General features: G+C 40.3%; 1 protein-coding gene across 2 annotated transcripts in view; it reads right to left on the bottom strand.

The window, feature by feature from the left end:
• Positions 1 to 16,853, bottom strand: part of Cdkal1 (CDK5 regulatory subunit associated protein 1 like 1) — a 555,277-nt gene that overhangs the window by 412,231 nt on the left and 126,193 nt on the right. For both annotated transcript variants that reach the window (XM_031358356.1, XM_031358355.1), the window contains exon 6: positions 3,436 to 3,532. In XM_031358356.1, coding sequence (XP_031214216.1) covers positions 3,436 to 3,532 — 97 coding nt within the window. The remainder of the gene's footprint in view (positions 1 to 3,435; positions 3,533 to 16,853) is intronic.

Raw genomic sequence — 16,853 nt, forward strand, 5'->3', positions numbered from 1 at the left:
TGCTGCTGCTGCTGCTGCTGCTGCTCCTGCTGCTGCTGCTGCTGCTGCTGGTGGCGGTGATAGTGGTGGTGGTGGTGGTGATGCTTGCAATACAGTCTGACACTTCCTCAGTTAAACACAGTTATCACATAACCCAGCAGTTCTAAATCTATACAACAAAACAAAACCTATACACACAAAAAAACCTGTGCAGAGTGTTCACAGCAACATTTATAATGGCCAAAGGCTGAAATATCCACCAATAGATAATGAAACATATGCTATAAAAGAGATAGGAGCAATGAGACATCCTACATGTCTACACAGAATAAGAAATCAGGGTGGTCATCATATTGTGCAACCCCATTCAAGGAAATGTCCACAAGAAGTCAGAGGGGCAGCAAGTTAGTGACTGTCCATGGATGGGCCGAAGGGGAAATAGACAGGTGCAATAGGGAGCCCATGGTAAAGAGTGTTCTGACACTGTGGTGATGGTCATAGACTCTAAATAAACTACCAACTACAGGACTACACACTAACGTTGGATGCACTGTTGTACTGTGAAGGTCACTAAGGAAAACAACAACTGAGGAGAGCATGCAGACTAAGGGACCATGAGGACCTAAAACTATGCAGCTGTGGACAGCTGGAGCTTTGCATCCATAAAGGACAAAAGACCAGGAAGAAGTGTGTGTAAAAACAGAATAAGAAGCCATTATTTTTACTTAATTACAAAGAAGCAGAAAAGAAGTTCATTATGTAATTTGGGAAGCTATTGTGTCCATTTGTAGTGATAAGGGCAGTGGAGAAAATAAGGAAAAAAGGCAGACAAGGAGGGACCACAGCCACAGGCGGAAGAGGAAGCAAAAATGGAGTGCAGGTGGGAGGAGGGGACAGAGCAAAGACAGACCCAAACTCCCCTTGAAGAGGGCACAATAGACTGAATTCCCACTCGAGAAAAAGGAAAGCTATTCTCAGTTAGCACCATAAATTGCAGCCCTGAATATACAAAAGCTTATTCAACAGCATATCATTCAAAGAAAATACGTAAAACAGTATCTTGTGCCCTTTGGGCAATTGACTATAAATATACAGGGGGAAAACACAACAAAACATGCAGCATGTTCCCTTACTGGCTCCATATGTTCTCAATCAGGAAGCAAGGACTTATAAATAACAGTAATGAGTCATTCTGCTGAGGGACTTTCAAAGGGCCCATACAAACATTTTACCCTGCTCTCAGAAAAAGACTTCAGAGTCAAAGCTGAACATGGAGAGAGGAAACAAGTCGACATGCTGGTACCTAAAGCAAATGAAAGGTTCTGTTCCTACATCTCCAAACTGTTGAGAGTAGAACTTTCCCCATGGTGGAGATACTCACAACCATGCCAGGCACCTGTGGTCACTCCACATTCAGCTAAAACACTGAATGTTTAACTTAAGCCATATGGAACAGGAAGGTTTGAGGAATTGTAAGCCAGCAGTTCACTTTGCAGATCAGCTGTTAGAAGCCAATGAACACCTCAAAGACAACTTCCCAGTTGGGCTAAAAAAGAAGGCCACATGCCTGTGTACCCAAGAGACCAGGAGAAAGGACTCACTCTCCTGCCAGAGGTCCCAGTCTGGCTTGCATCTGGGTATTTTCCCTAAACAGCCTGCGAGACAAGCCAATGGGTAGAATCATAAAGCCTAGGTAATTTTTTACTTTCTGGTTATATGCTAGTATTGTACATGAGTTACCACTTTTAATCCTAAATATTCTAGGGATCAAACTCAGGATATCAGGCCTGGCAGCAAGCACCCTTATCCACTGAGCCGCTTCACCTACCCTCATATAAAATAAAGATTTATTTTCAAGATCATGGGTGAGCTTCCTGAGCAGATCTTCAGTAAAATAGTGGGAAGGAAAAACTGCACCATGTAGTAAGGAAATACTAACTGAATGCAACTACACTCTTAAACATTTTCCACTGTGACTACTTTTTGCCTAAAAAAATCTTATATGAATCTGAGGATAAAGGTATACATTCTAAAATATGTATGTAAATCAAACATTTGCTGATAACAAATCATAAGAAACTTATTTTAAAATATTTCATCAGTATATAATTTCACCAGTTATATAAAATGAAAGCAAATTTGCATAGCAATGAGATGGAAAGGCTTGCTAATCTCTAACAACACAATTCAAAGATGTATACTGATTTGGTAAGATTAAAGAATGATCATAGGAAAATCACAAATGTCTTTATTTTCTATAATTTAACCATTACGTTTCTGGGGAAGAAGGAAGCTTTATGTGTACAGGAACCACTCAGTAGTTCACAAGCTGTGTAGTCTGAAAGCACTGTGGCTCACAGCATGCAAACCTAGTCTGGAATCTGAGCTGAGGCGGTTCAGGCAGAGGTATTTATTGGGGCTGTGTGACCTGACAGCAAGCCCAGTATAAAGTGCAAATATGTTCAGAACCAAGGCTACAGTGAAGTCACATGATACAACACAGGCAAGCACTGCCAGAAACATGGTGGACTGGTTCTATGGTAACGTGAATTTATATTTAGTTGCTAGGCATTCAGAAATATTTCTAACTTGCCAAATGTTTCTTGGCCATCCCCACTCCATTCATTTTCTTGACTATGGGGTCACAACCCACAGTACAAGAAGTTTTGCACTGTGTCAATCTGGGAACTAAGGCAAACAGACAGCCTCTGGATTTCTCAGATCTGACTGCCCAACAGTTATGTCTAAGAACAAAACTACGAAACAAAAAATGTTTGGTCAAAATAATCAGTGAACATTTAATGGGAACACTTATGTATGCATGAGTGAAGAAGGCTGGAGAAACATACAGTGGTTAAAGTTATGAAAAACTTATCCTCATGTGAAAATTTAAATTGGAGTTATGGGCTTTGTGGAAAAATAAAATCCCTTAAGTGTACAACCATATTTGCAAACCTAAAACCCTAAGTGTGCGTTAAGTTAGACACAGTGACAGATGCAGAGAGCAAAGCCCCAGAGATGGGGTCCTGGAGAAGCTTGTCGCAGTAAAGAGTTCTATATATCATGGTTCCCCAGAAGCTGATCCTGGAGGAGGGGGAGCAGGACTAGAGCATTTTAAAACATACATTTATGTTCTGGGGAAGATGGGCAAGTAGCTCAGTAAGGTAGGGAATTTGGTATGATCTGGAGAGCGACAACCGTGAATGAAGACCAGGACATTACAAGGCATAAACCCCATAGTGTAGCTCTTTACAGTGCTAGTGTCTTAGTAAGAAAGCCTACAACATGTGAGTGTGGGTGTGGGGGGGGGGCGGGTAAAAAGTGGCACAGAGTGGAAAAGGTTTCAGAGAAGACACAGACAGTATGCTTAGAAAAGTCGTAAGGAAACTAGCAAGAGGAAGTAAACTGAGTTAGCAGCATGGCCTTCTTCTATTTCTCCATCCGGTCCACTCTTACCCCGATGATGCTCAGTCCTTTGAGGTAGTCCTGACGAGGCTGGGCTTGGGGAACACAGCCAGCGAGGACAACTTTCTTATTCTCCTCTTGAGCTTTTCTGTAATGAAGAAAATCATTGTGAATTCTATTGCTCACTGACACAGCCTTAGAAACTGAGGTTAGTGCACCTAAGTTCTCCAATTAAGAAGACCATCTAACATGAGCCAGGATTTTTTGGCAATGGGATAAAGAAAATATTAATCATTAAACTTATGTACTGTATGCCTGTTTCTCACACCACTAATGCATGTGTCTGTTAGGGCCTTTCATTATCACCATGTTGCCAAACAAAACAATCACACAAAGTTTGCAATATTGATATGAAACATTTGCAAAAACCTTTTTTCCAGATAGGCAGGCTAAATAAGCCTTCAAACAAGTCATGCGTTTAAAATGTTAGTAAGAATGCACATACAACATCATGTATTCTTTCTTAAACTTTGAACAATATAAAATTAGAGTTCAAAACAATCCCAACAGGACAGAATAGAAGGTAAAATATATCATTGAAATTCCTAAACTCCCTGCTGACTTTTTCTCCCTAAACAACCTATGGTTAGTGGTTTCCTGTGTTGGCTGTCATCCTTCATACAGCGAGCAGTGACTAGATAATAGATGTATTCACACATATGCATATATGTACATATTTGTATACATGTTTATCTATGAGAAAGACTGGTTAATGAAGCCTGGTGTCGTCGTCAGTGGGTTAATCCATCAGTGACTTCTTATTAGATGGGCAATGGAGAAGTGATGCAGGTCTAGGGAGCAGGAGCAAGTACAGCCTTGACGAGTAGGCCTTGTCCCTGACCTTCCCCTCACTGCTTTCAGGCTCTTCCTCTCCCTTCCTCCCTTTCAGGCTGCCCATATGTGAGCACTTTGATGTTAGTTTTTGGTGTTCTTGCTTTGTTTTGTGTTTGTTTAGTTTGGTTTGGGTTTTTGGGCTCCACCATGATGTGCTACACTGCTGCCTACAGACCACTCACAGAATCATGTGGCGACCTAAGTCAAAATAATTTTTTCTTATAAATTAATTTCCTCTGATATTTTCCCACAGCAATACAAGCTGATGAACACATACCTTCTAAGTAGAAACACTGGTTCAAATGCATATGTGGCATTTGGAGCATTACAAGGCATTTCATTACTGAAAAGTGAATGGGCATGTCCCTGTTGAGCATCCCTAAAGTCATTCACTGCTTTCAGCAACACAGATTTAATGCTAGTACCAGCAGACGTGTGTGTCTATTTAAACCTCCAGAGTCAACTATATCCTCTGCTCATTTTAAAATTAAATGTGCATGCCTTTGACACTTTATCAAGAGCATCAATTTGGAAGTTCCATACTGGTTTCCCTGCAGCATTCATGGGTGCCATAATTTATACACGAAGCTGGGACCTCTGCTACTCTAGCACCCTAGGAAGCTGAGGTGCTTGCAGCCAAGGCTCTAGACTTTACTTTAGAACACATGTCAAGAAATGACTTGTCTCCATACCAAGCATACATTTGTTGTCATTTTTTAACAATTTTTCCAGGGCACAGGTTCAGAATTAGAAGCCAACAGTTACAAGAAGAAAACTCCTGAGGCCAGCAGAGCTAGGTCACATCAAAACCTCTGGGAAGTGCAAGAAGGGCTGAATGAATAAATAAGTGCATATAAATTTACTAATTTATAACATTTCTTCTTTCTGTCTCTTCTGTCTAACCTCTCATATACCCCACAACACACCCTGATTGCTTGCACTACTTATAAGTTTACTACTTCAAGAGCCTTCGTAAATGGTCTATTTCACTGAGTCCTTTGATAAAGTTTTCCTGCTTGAAATCCCTAAAATACTTACCAAAATAATTTTGTTAAAAACCCAAGCTTGTACTTGGGTGACTCACAGTATATCCAAGGGACTCACCACCTATCTCTGCCATGTCATGATACTTTATGGATAAGCACTTCACTTCAAACAAATGTTTTATACTAAATGCAAAACTCCTCATCAAATGAAAATATTTTTCCACTTTCATTATCAAAGTCTATACAGCAGTTAACATCTTGCTTTCTGAGAACCTTCAATATACCATGTAGAATCACAGCCAAGTATCCAAAAGATCTCCAATAATTATGCTCATAGAAAATGTCTAGGGCCATAGAGAAGGCTCATGGTTAGGAACACGTGACACTCTTGCTGAGGAACCTAGTTCAGTTTCCAGCACTCACAAGGAAACTCAGAACTGTCTCACTCCAGGAGATCCAATACCTACTTCTGACATCCTTGGGCACCAGGTATGCACATAGTGGACATACATTCATGAAGGCAAAGCACTCATACACATAAAATAATAAAATAAATCTAAAAGAATTTTTTCTTAAAGAAAATGACTGTTTCCTATAAAATGAAATGATTTTAAGGGAAAATAGAAATGAGGAAGACTCATGGCTGCAATCCAACAGACAAGTTAATAAAAGATGATATGACAAAACTATAAGCAACTGGGCAGCAACCAAGCAACTCTCAGTGGCAGAGAAAAGAGCAGAAGTCTTGAAGAGAAGATCAATATGCAAACCAGAGAGGCCTCATGAAGAAATTTTTATCAGCAAATGTAAGAAGAAAGGGGCAGAAAAAAGAGCACAGAAAGCTGCAGGCAGTCACTGTAGCAGGGACAAAGAGAGAGAGCAGAGTAGGAGGACAGGGGAGCAGTGTAGGAAAACAGGAGAGCAGAGTTAGCCACATTGTCAGGCAGAACAGACTGTCAAGCACTAAGAAGACCACAAGGTTAGGAGCAAAGTTTCAGAAGAAGCCTGACTTAGAAACTTACTAAGTTGAATTTGAACTTAGTTGAAAACAACTAAGCTGAGTTGAATTTGTCTTCAAAATGGCAGGGCAGACAAGAAGCACAATCTAAATCAAACCTCAGCCCTGCCATGGGATATTGATGCCAAACTTTACATGTGACCGAAACAACGCTCCAAAGCTTTAATACAGAGTCTGCGAATGTTCTTGTTCTAAGCATTCCTTTCTGTTCTTTTTATTTCTTAAGCTTTGTTCATGTTAATACACGGTGAAATTATTTTTCTTTTGATACATATCTAACAAAGATATGTTTTAAAACTTTAATCCTTCAAAATATGAATGCTGCTAAGAATAATAACATAAGAAAAGTTTAAAATAGTGTGAATTACCATGTCTTCCTTTCAGGTGGCACTGGCATGTTAATTAAAAGTTTAATGAATATAAAGTTAATTTAATATTTTGGTTCATATATTCTTGAAACATATCTCTAAATGAGACTAGTGGCATGCACCTGCATAGACCATTAACTTGAGTGACACAGGAAATAAAAATAAAGCAGCGACCTCCTCTTCTGAATACCAAACATAGGAAATAGTTTGTAGAGGAGCTTAAGAGTCACAGCAGCATGAGGATACCTAATGATGACAAAGTATCACTCTTCTGTTGCAAAAATAAGAAAATAAGCTTCAAAGAGATGCAATGATCTCAGCTGAGTGTAGCAGAGCTGGGGTGAGCCCAAGATCGCCGGGATCCTTGAGTCCCACATTTCAGAAGACAATAACAGTGAGGAAGCTTTCCTTCTCTAGGCCACATGGTCATGTACCAAGCTGTAAAACCAAGTGCCTTCCAGGAAGAACCTCAATTCAGAATCTGTTCTACTCACCCAAGTCCAGTGAGCAACACAATGGTCTGATAGAAAACTAGACTCATTGGTGTATGCAGAAAAACATAGATCTTTTTCTACTAATACCGGGTCAGGGAGACTGCGGATTCCCCATCTGTACATCTCTTATTCCTCATACATGCTCTGAAATTGGTATTAATACAAAAGTATTCATAGCAATGTAAACTTTCAACTAAAATTTCTTTCATTAAAAAAAGTCCTGTCCTGTGTCATTGTCAGTCCATCAGAAAGTAGTCTATCCCCAAGCCCCCAACACCACCCCTTACCACCTCTGGCAGTCAGGAAATCTTACATCATCCTGAGAGAGGGAGAACTTGCCCTAGGCAGTTCTCAGAGCTCTAGTCAACAGAGCTGACTGAGGTGGTGAGGCTGCAGGTGACCAGGACCCCAGGGCAAGAGCTCAGAGAGGTGCTCCCCCCATCACTCATCTGGAGAACTGGCCCCAAGGGCAAGACAATGAGGGAACCAGACCTGCCCTCTCACTGGCTGTAGCATTCAAGCAAGACAGTACCTAGTCTGGACAACACAGTGGAGCTGGTTCTGATGGCGATGACAAGGGTGAGGCAGCCCAGAAAACGTGAGTACAGGAGAGATGGCGCAGCCCCTTGCAGGCTGCAGCACTTGGGAGAGTGGGCCCCACACCTTGACAGTATAGCACAGTGGAGCTCACTCTGGAGGCATGGGTGCCTATGAGCTAGCCCTAAGGACATGAGAGCAGAAAAGCTGACCCTGCCTCTGGCCAAAGGTGGTGCTGCATGCATGGCCTATGGAGCAGGGTGGGAGAACTCACCCTCCTGGTACAGATTAGGGCTAGTCGTGCACTGACCACCAGCTCAGCTATCACCCAAGCCTAAATCCAGGACTCTGAATTGGTCCATCCCAAAGTCTCTATCATCTGCAAACAGTGCAATTTGTGAACAGGGCAGTCCTGCTGACCTAAAGCTGTAGGATCTCTGTGACACAGGGCAACAGCAGGATAACTGGGAGGAGTTTCTGCTGGTGTTACAGAAGCCAGAGATCTTGAACTAGACCAATGACTCAAGCCAGGAATATTTGTAAGTCAAGATGTAGGGACAATACGATATCATGTGGGACACACTGACATTCTATAGCTTCCAGAATGAGATCTTTTCTATGCTTTGTTTTTTGTTGTTCTTTTTTGTCTTGTTGGAGTTCTTTTTGTTTTTGTTGTGTGGGTGGGTTTTTTGGTGGGGGGGATGGGTTACAAGGGCAAGGGTGGAGATGAGTAAGACTGGGGTACATGATGTTAAACACACAAAGAATCAATAAAAAGTTTTTTAAAAATAGCAATTAAAGAAATAAAAAATTTTGTGAAAAATGAATTCCCTCATTATATCTAGGTTTTACACTTCTAAATGTAAAACTCTTCCTGAGGAGAGCAAAAGGAAGAGGGTCATGGTACTGTTTCTATACAAAGCAAGCACACCTCTACACTCTACAGGAGAGACCTTGCAATCAGATGTTATCATGAGGAGTCTCCTGATTTATGAGTTGATGTAGACATACAACCATGTAAAATACAGAAAAACACAGAAGCGAAAAAGAAAATTCTGGTACAGTTTATTAGCCACAATGCCTTCCCTATTCTGAAACCAGTCAAGAAGGAAATACTTGGTGTAAATGCCAATGTGCACTTACAAGAGGCTGGTGTCACAACTTGGACAGTTGGGCCATGAGCTCCCAATAGCTTGAAGTAAAATTAAAGTCTACTCTAAGAATTACAGACCCAAAATAATGATTCAAACATATATATTCAGTGATATATAAGGATATTCAAATTCCAAGTAACTGGAGCATAATCTCAGCATCTCAATATGGAATGCCATTTAATTGTGTACCTTATGCCTTGTGAGGAGGAAAAGTGTTACAGGATGGTGAGCAATGTACAGTGCATCGAGTAGACAGAAGCCCATGCCTATGATAGGAGCAAGAGAAGGTAATCTGGGTAAATGATCAAAATGCACAAACCTGGTACATGCAAGCAATCTGGACATGATAAATTCTGATTCTATGATGATGTGGCCAAATCCCAATATGAAAGTAACACATATCTGGTGGCATAGCTCAGTCTGGTATGCACTTAGCATGTGCAATGCCTTCATCTGAATCTTCCACATTATAAAATAAAAATACGTGATTCTATGTGCCTTCAGTGTTCTTACTGCAACTCTTAAAAGAACAGCTGCACGAAGGCTGGGCATGTAAAAGCACTTGTCTCACAAGCCTGAAAACCAGGGCTCAGATCCCTGGAATCCATACGATAAACCTCATTCAGTGGATTGCATATGTGATTTTATTATTCCTATGATAGATGACAATATGATACAAATGAATTGACCAAAAAGCTTGAATTCCAGTTAAGTAGGACACATAATACAGTGACACAAAACAAGAAAGATGTTTCAAAACAATGGGGGAAGACAAGTGCAGACTCCCAAGAATTGTCCTCTGATATCCAAATGTGTATATGCACAAACATACAAGCATCCACATAAACATGCATACAAGCACTTACAAATAATGAATAGATGCAAAAAGTAAAATACAGACAATCCAATGAGAAGAAATACATCTTATATTCAATTACACACAAGTATAGTATCACTGACCTACATCTGAAGTTTATAATGAATCCTTAAATCAAACCATAAAAATTGAATCCATAAGAACTACTATAATCCTGTAGAGAACTTTCTTAGTATATAAGCCATGCCCAATTCTTTCCTTTTTGTTGGATTTCTCCTCTAAAAGCCACAAAAGTCACACTTCAGCATACCTCGAAAAAGTAGCATAGCAATTGGATAGAGGTAATTTGACCTTAGTGGAGGTGGCCTTCATCACAGAGCTATGTAATTAAATACAACTTTTAGCTGGGGGAGGGGTCCTTTTAAAACAGCAGTGGCCTACATACATAGAGACTAAACCTCAGAGCCACTGCTCACTTCCAAACCCAGCAAGAACAGTGGTTTCTGAGACAGAAACACCACACACTGGTCTGTGTAAAAATGCCCTCTTGACAACATAAACGGGCAAAACAGCATCCACTTCAGGGGGTTAAGTTGTCAGTTTTTCTATTTCAATGCTAGCTTGTGGACAAACTCACACTAACATGAATTCAAATTATCAACTAAAACAACCATGAAAACAGCACTCACCATTTACCAACAGGATTTAAACAAAACAAATTATGCTGTAATGTATAACTGAAACCAGGTTTCCTCATTATTACCACCGTCCATTATGCAGAGGAAAGTAAAACTCAGCAGAATCATACAGAAAGGGAGTTGAAGCTGTGCCAATTAGCTTTGGAAAAGCACATACTCAGATTGTGCCTCAATTGGGTTCACTGTTGTTATCTCCCTAGGGAAAGCTACAATAAAATGTCTATATGTATCCATGAAAAATGATACACAGCACTGCAGCAAGTGGAAAACCCTAAGCTAATCAGCCAAGGCCTGCTGATTAAACACTAAGCATGAGGCATGTAGGGTGGCCCACACCCACAAGTATATGAGCAGCACAAATTAGAGCCTATGCATTATTAAATTTAAAAAACATGACAAGTTGGAGGATCGAGGGGTGTAGGTGAATACTGGAGAAATAGCTCAGTGGTAGAATGTTTGCCTACCACCCAGGACATTGTATGGGTTAGAACAAAACTGACCTGAGATAAGATGGTACTGATGTCTCAGATGTATACACACACACACACACACACACACACACACACACACACACACACACACGTTTCTAAACCTACATGCTAGAAATAATGATAAAAACAATTTGCTTAACTATATAATCTTTTAATAATAGCCCACTTGCCCATATAAAATACTTTTTTGTTTATTTGTTTGTTTGTTTTATTTTCTGGCTGAGTAAGGATCTTATTACAAGATGTTAACAAACTTGGTGTTCACTTTGTAGCCCAGGCTGGCTTTCAATTCAACTCTCCAGCTTCAGCCTCCTATATGTAGGATTGTGGGCATGTATCAATCTTGGGTAATTATCTAATGTTAGGGTAAATTGACATCTAGAGTCAAAATAATAGCTCCATTTCGTTCTGGGGATTGTTCTGTGAATAATAATTACTTACTATATTCTACTAGTGTTCAAAATATGTACAAATATACATTCTCATGTTTACATAAAAATGAATGAGGAGAATGGAGCCAACATTGCATTGAGCTAATGTTAAATAATTTTAGCACTGGAAGTAGTAAGAAAAGGGCTACATATAACTTGTACTTTCAAAAAAACATAAATAAAATTAGACCTATATGATCATACAAATACTTTAAAATTCTTAATTTAAGGGTAAAAAACAAAAGAACCAGGTCTGAATGAGATAACAGACTCCCATTCAGAATTATCATATGAAAACTGTTATGGACTACGTAAAAACTGGATCACAGCCACATTTTAAAAAAATACGTAGGCATGAATCTAATCTCTCTCTAAATAATGTTAACATGTAAACCTAAACACTACAGTCTGAATCCTCAGAGACTAAGATGACTGAAGGAATAAAAGCTTATAGCTCAAGATATTCCTAAAATCCACCAGACAAGACAAAAACACACACGAAAGCAAATCTATGGCAGGGATGTGAGGGCAGAGAACCCATAAACAACCCGAAACATGGACCAATTTAGGTGGAACTCTTAAAAACATGACCTATAAAGAAAAGCCACAGAGCCAGGTGAAGGGAACAAAGGGAACATGTGGCAGTGGCCAGCCTCCAGAACTACTCACAAGTGAAGGCCACAAGCACATCTCTAAACATACCAGTGTACGTTTCTTACATTTGGGTCTGTGAGCTTTTCCTCCACAAAGGCAAGAGGAGACTCACTCATTGATAGAAGACACAGCCCTGCGAAGAACTACACCTTAAAGCATCAGTAACTCTACTACCCTTCACAGAGGCGCATCCTAGAAGAATCGTAATCTTGTATAAAACTTGACCATAGGAAGCTGACAGTCAAAAACGCCTGAAATAGTTAATGGAGAACTTATAAGGAAAGAAAAACATGGGGGGAACCTACAGATTAAAAGAAATGTAGGATGCAGATGAGTTTTTTTAAAAGTTTATCAGGATTTACTTTATTGTTTAATGACAAACAAAGAAGGAAATCACAATTAGGAGCCCACCAAACTAATCACTAGCTCATGAAACTTTGGTCACTTATAGACAGAGCAAGCTGTGATTTCCAAAGTGATGATTTGAATGAGAAGGGCTCCCAAGGCCCATATATTTGAACTCTTGGTTCCCAGTGGGTGGAATGCCTTGGGAAGGATTAAGAAATGTGGCCTTCTGTCTTACAGAACCAAAGCTGCAAGATCTCCATGACACAGGGCAACAACAGTATATCCAAGAGGAGTCCAGGTGAGGATCCAGGATTGATAGTGTAGCAAAAACCAGAGGCTTCCAGCCAGACCAATGACTACTCACAGCAATCATTTCAAATAAGGCTATTTGGGCAGAAGGATATACTGTGTGACACACCATATCGTCCATGGCTAAGATGGTTTTTCTGTGTGTATCTGAGTTTGGTTTTGTTGTTGTTGTTGTTGTTGTTGTTGTTGTTTGTTTTCTTTGGGGGGGATGCAGGAGTAGATTTGGAGAGACTGGGAGAAGATGAAATTCTAATGCATGATATGAAATTTTAAACTATTTTCAAAAGTAATTTTAAGAATTCAAAAAGAAAGAGAGAGAGAAGTATGGCCTTGCTAGAGAAGATGTATCACTAGGGAAGAGCACCAAACTTTCAGAACCCATGCCATTCCCAGGTAGTGTGCATCCCGCTCTCGCTCCCTCCTCCCCCCTTCTCCATATAGACGTAAGCTTTCAGCTACAGCTCCAGTACCATGTCTGTCTGCCTCCTGCCACACTCTCCACCATGATGGCCCCAATAAACTCTTCCTTCAGTAAGTCACGTGGTCGTGGCATCACAGCAATAGAAAAGTAACTGAGACAAATGTATAAAGCACAGAAGCAGTTTCAAAGTGACTGGTGATATAGACACATTTCTGTGTGACTTTAAAATACTGTATTTAACAATACAGACATTAAAAATAAACCAATATTTTAATTAAAAATAAATAAGCAGAAATTTCCCAGCAAAAAGAGGAAGAGAAATCAAACTGTGGTTAGTGTCCCTCCATCCTTTGAACCTTCCCATTTATCTCAAAACCCACATAAAAGTGGTTTTTAACCCATGGCATACAAACAGGATGTCACAGTTAGCTGAAGAACCCTGATGAATGCTTTAGGGGAGAAAATATGGTATTTGGTCTTCTGATCATCTCAGAAGAAATAAAGTGGTATTTCAAACCAACTAATTAAGAATTTTGATTAAAGGGATTTTAGACATCATTAAATATTTGGTTGGCTTTCTACATTTTGGTTGCAATAAATTCAAAGCTATACTACTGGGGAGATAGTTAAGAGGAGGGAGAGTGCCTAGGACACACCTGTGCCGGGTCTCTTATGTAGTGTGTCTGGGCAACCTCATTACTCCTTTTCTGAAATCAAAACTTTAAGCTTTAAGGGGCAGGATGCACTACAGCATACACAGCCAGCCTCCCCAGAGGCCCATGTGTTCAAGGCATGGTTCTCAGGGTGGTACTACTAGGACAAGCTGCTAGCTCTGTGGGTAGAAGTAGGTCTTTAACTCAGTGCTGACATGCCTTTGGTGAACACTGGGACCCTGGTCCTCCTCTCCCTGATGTAACTGGTACTGTCCTGCCTAATGCTCTTTCTATGACATCCTAAGGGCCAAACTATACCTTTCTTCTCTGTAAGTTATCTGTTCCCAACTTCTTGTTATAAGGGATTATAAAATTTTTTAATGGACCAGCAAGATGGCTCAGCAGGTAAAGATCCCTCTTGTCCAGCCTAAAGACCTAATTACCACCCCAGAATCCATGTAGTAGGAGAGAATAGACACCTCAAAGTTGCCCCCTGGCTTCCACATGTGTGCTTGCCAACACACACACACACACACACACACACACACACACGTTTAATAAATAGAAACAAAACCTTCAAAGTTCTGCTCTGCTTTTAGTTGATTCCCCTGGTCCATACAGCCAAAGCTATTCAAGCTGAAACAGCTTCCTTTCATAGAAATACACTAAGGCATACAGGTGAGGGAAGTGCATGCATTTAGGCCCAGCACTCAGGAGGCAGAGGCAGGTGAAGCTCTGAGTTCAAGGCCAGTTTGGTCTACAGAGGGAGAGTTCCAGGACAGATAAGGCTACAGAGAAACTCTGTCTCAAAAACAAACAAAAAATAATAAAATAAAATAAAATAAAATAAAATAAACATTAACGTATGGAATGAACCTGAATCCATGCCCACCTCCACCTGTCTGCAGTGCCTAGGTCATCAAGCCAGCATGCTACCAGGCTCCCTTCTCAACCAGCTGTGCTAGATAGGATTCCAAGCCAGTCTCAGTGGTATAAATTCAGAGTGCCTTTGGCAGGTGATATAGGGAATAGACACTTCTGTCTGCTGTTTACACACTTATTAGTCTAATACCATTCCAGATGCCAGGTGTCATTAGAAGCTCAGATTTGACTAATGAGGAACCAGAGACACTGGGGAAATGTAATGTGCTTACACCTACAAATACTTCCTGTGTAATGAACTGACATACACATTTCAAACTATTTCCTATACTTAGCAAATACACTGAGAGCAGAACACGTTTCTAGCTCACAATCTTGATTCACTTTTTATAGCACACCACCACCACCACCACCACCACCACCACCACCACCACTCACACGTCAGGCAGTTCCAGGAAAGCAGTGGTTATGACCATGACCAATGAAGACAGAGCTGTGTTTTTAAAACAGAGGGGAGTGCCTTTCCAGATAACAGAAGAAGGGCTCCACAGAGGTTGGCTGTTTTACTAGAAATCACAGATACTTATGGCCAGAACCAGAAGTAGCATGTGGAGTCCAACTCCTAATTCAGTGCTTTCTCCTAGTACCAGATCGCTTCTAAGCTGCCTATTAAATATTTACTGGGAATACTTGGCCAAACAAAAAATAATCCATTATTGTGTTCAAGTAAACCAAAAACCTTTTAGTAGGTTGGGCTGACAGATGTACACTGCCCTAAGTATTGACTTTTTATTTTTTGAACTAAGCTCTACTACCCAGTTATCTCTTCCACTCTTCTAGTCAACACAATTCTATTTTATCTGAATAATTTAAACATACCAATTGTTATCAGTTCAAACACACTGAAGAGGGAGTCATAGCTCCAACTGTATTTTATGTATCCACTTTCTGTTTTATAAAAGCAATGCTGAGTAGCATATTTGTTAAATTTAAAAAGACAGAACTTGCATTTTTATTTTAAATGCTATAATTTCCTTAATGAACTAATTATCGTATAATGCTGATTTCATCCAACACCCTCTTCATTATCAAGCCAATCAGACTGGGAAATCTCAACTTGGAGCTCTGGAAATCAAGTTTGTAGAAATTATCTATAAAGGGTAATTCAAGTGGGATTTTTGTATGATAGTCAGTTCACACATCCATCTCACTACAGATGATTGGTCCAAGCCAATCCCTGTAATTCCCCAGCTTTGCCAAGGACTCAAAGGAGAATCTCTACTAATGATGCATGAAGAGACTGCTGTTCAGTCCTTTGTGGAAAGACAGACTAGCCTCTTACCCAATTAGGAGAGAAAAGAACAGGAGAAAGGAAAGAGTCTGGGCCCTTAATAACACCAGAGGTCTCAATGAACCAGCAGCTCTGGAGTCCAAAGACCTATTGTGCCATACACTACACCTCCTTGCCGCTGGAGTGACTCCTGGGTGAGGGTGCTGTTCCTGAATGAAAGGCATTACAGGCAAAGCAGTAACTCAAGTTGTACTTGACAGCAGTACTAGAAATAGGAGACTGTGAGCCTAGAGTATTCCAAAAATATAAGGACTTTCTTCTCCATCAGATTAAGTTCCAGCCAACGCGCAAGTAGTCTGCAGAGCAAAGGAATGCCAAGACTTTCCCTTAACAAAATGTGACAGATAATCTGTCAGCAAAGCAAACAGCATTTCTGTATCCTTAAGTAATTGCTTGGTACCCAGCACACTTCCAGGCTCTGGGATTGGAAGTAAACAGAACAGAATATCTGCCCTCGAAGCTCAGACAGAAAGGAGTTAACTAACAAGTAAGCAAGCATCTTCATGAAGGACCCAAGCAAGTTCTTACATGATCCGTATCTGAACATTATGATCAATTAGAGGTTTATAAACAAAATGACTTGGTGAATTCTTCCACCCCACTGGGAAAAGGCCAGCGAGAAAAAACTCAGTGGGGTGGGGGGACTAAAAGAGAAAGAACCACCGAGACCAGGCCAAGAGTACAGGAAGGCAACAGGGAGAAGAAATATACAAAATCAGACACCTAGAGGGTACAGTACGACACCACCCTCAAATAAAATAAAATAAAATAAAATAAAATGTTTAATTTAAATTTAAAAAAAAAAAAAAGGAAAACTAGAGAGGTTGAAACGGCATCTGTTTCCATTTTGTCTCATTAGAACCAGAGTGCAGGGGCAGATGGGATGTTGTGTCAATTAACAGGGCCTTGATACAGAGATTTTCCTAAAAAATCTCTAAAAACCATCTTTCTAAAAAAACCATC

This window comes from Mastomys coucha, unplaced genomic scaffold (genome assembly GCF_008632895.1).
Source record: "Mastomys coucha isolate ucsf_1 unplaced genomic scaffold, UCSF_Mcou_1 pScaffold7, whole genome shotgun sequence".
Lineage (NCBI taxonomy): Eukaryota > Metazoa > Chordata > Mammalia > Rodentia > Muridae > Mastomys > Mastomys coucha.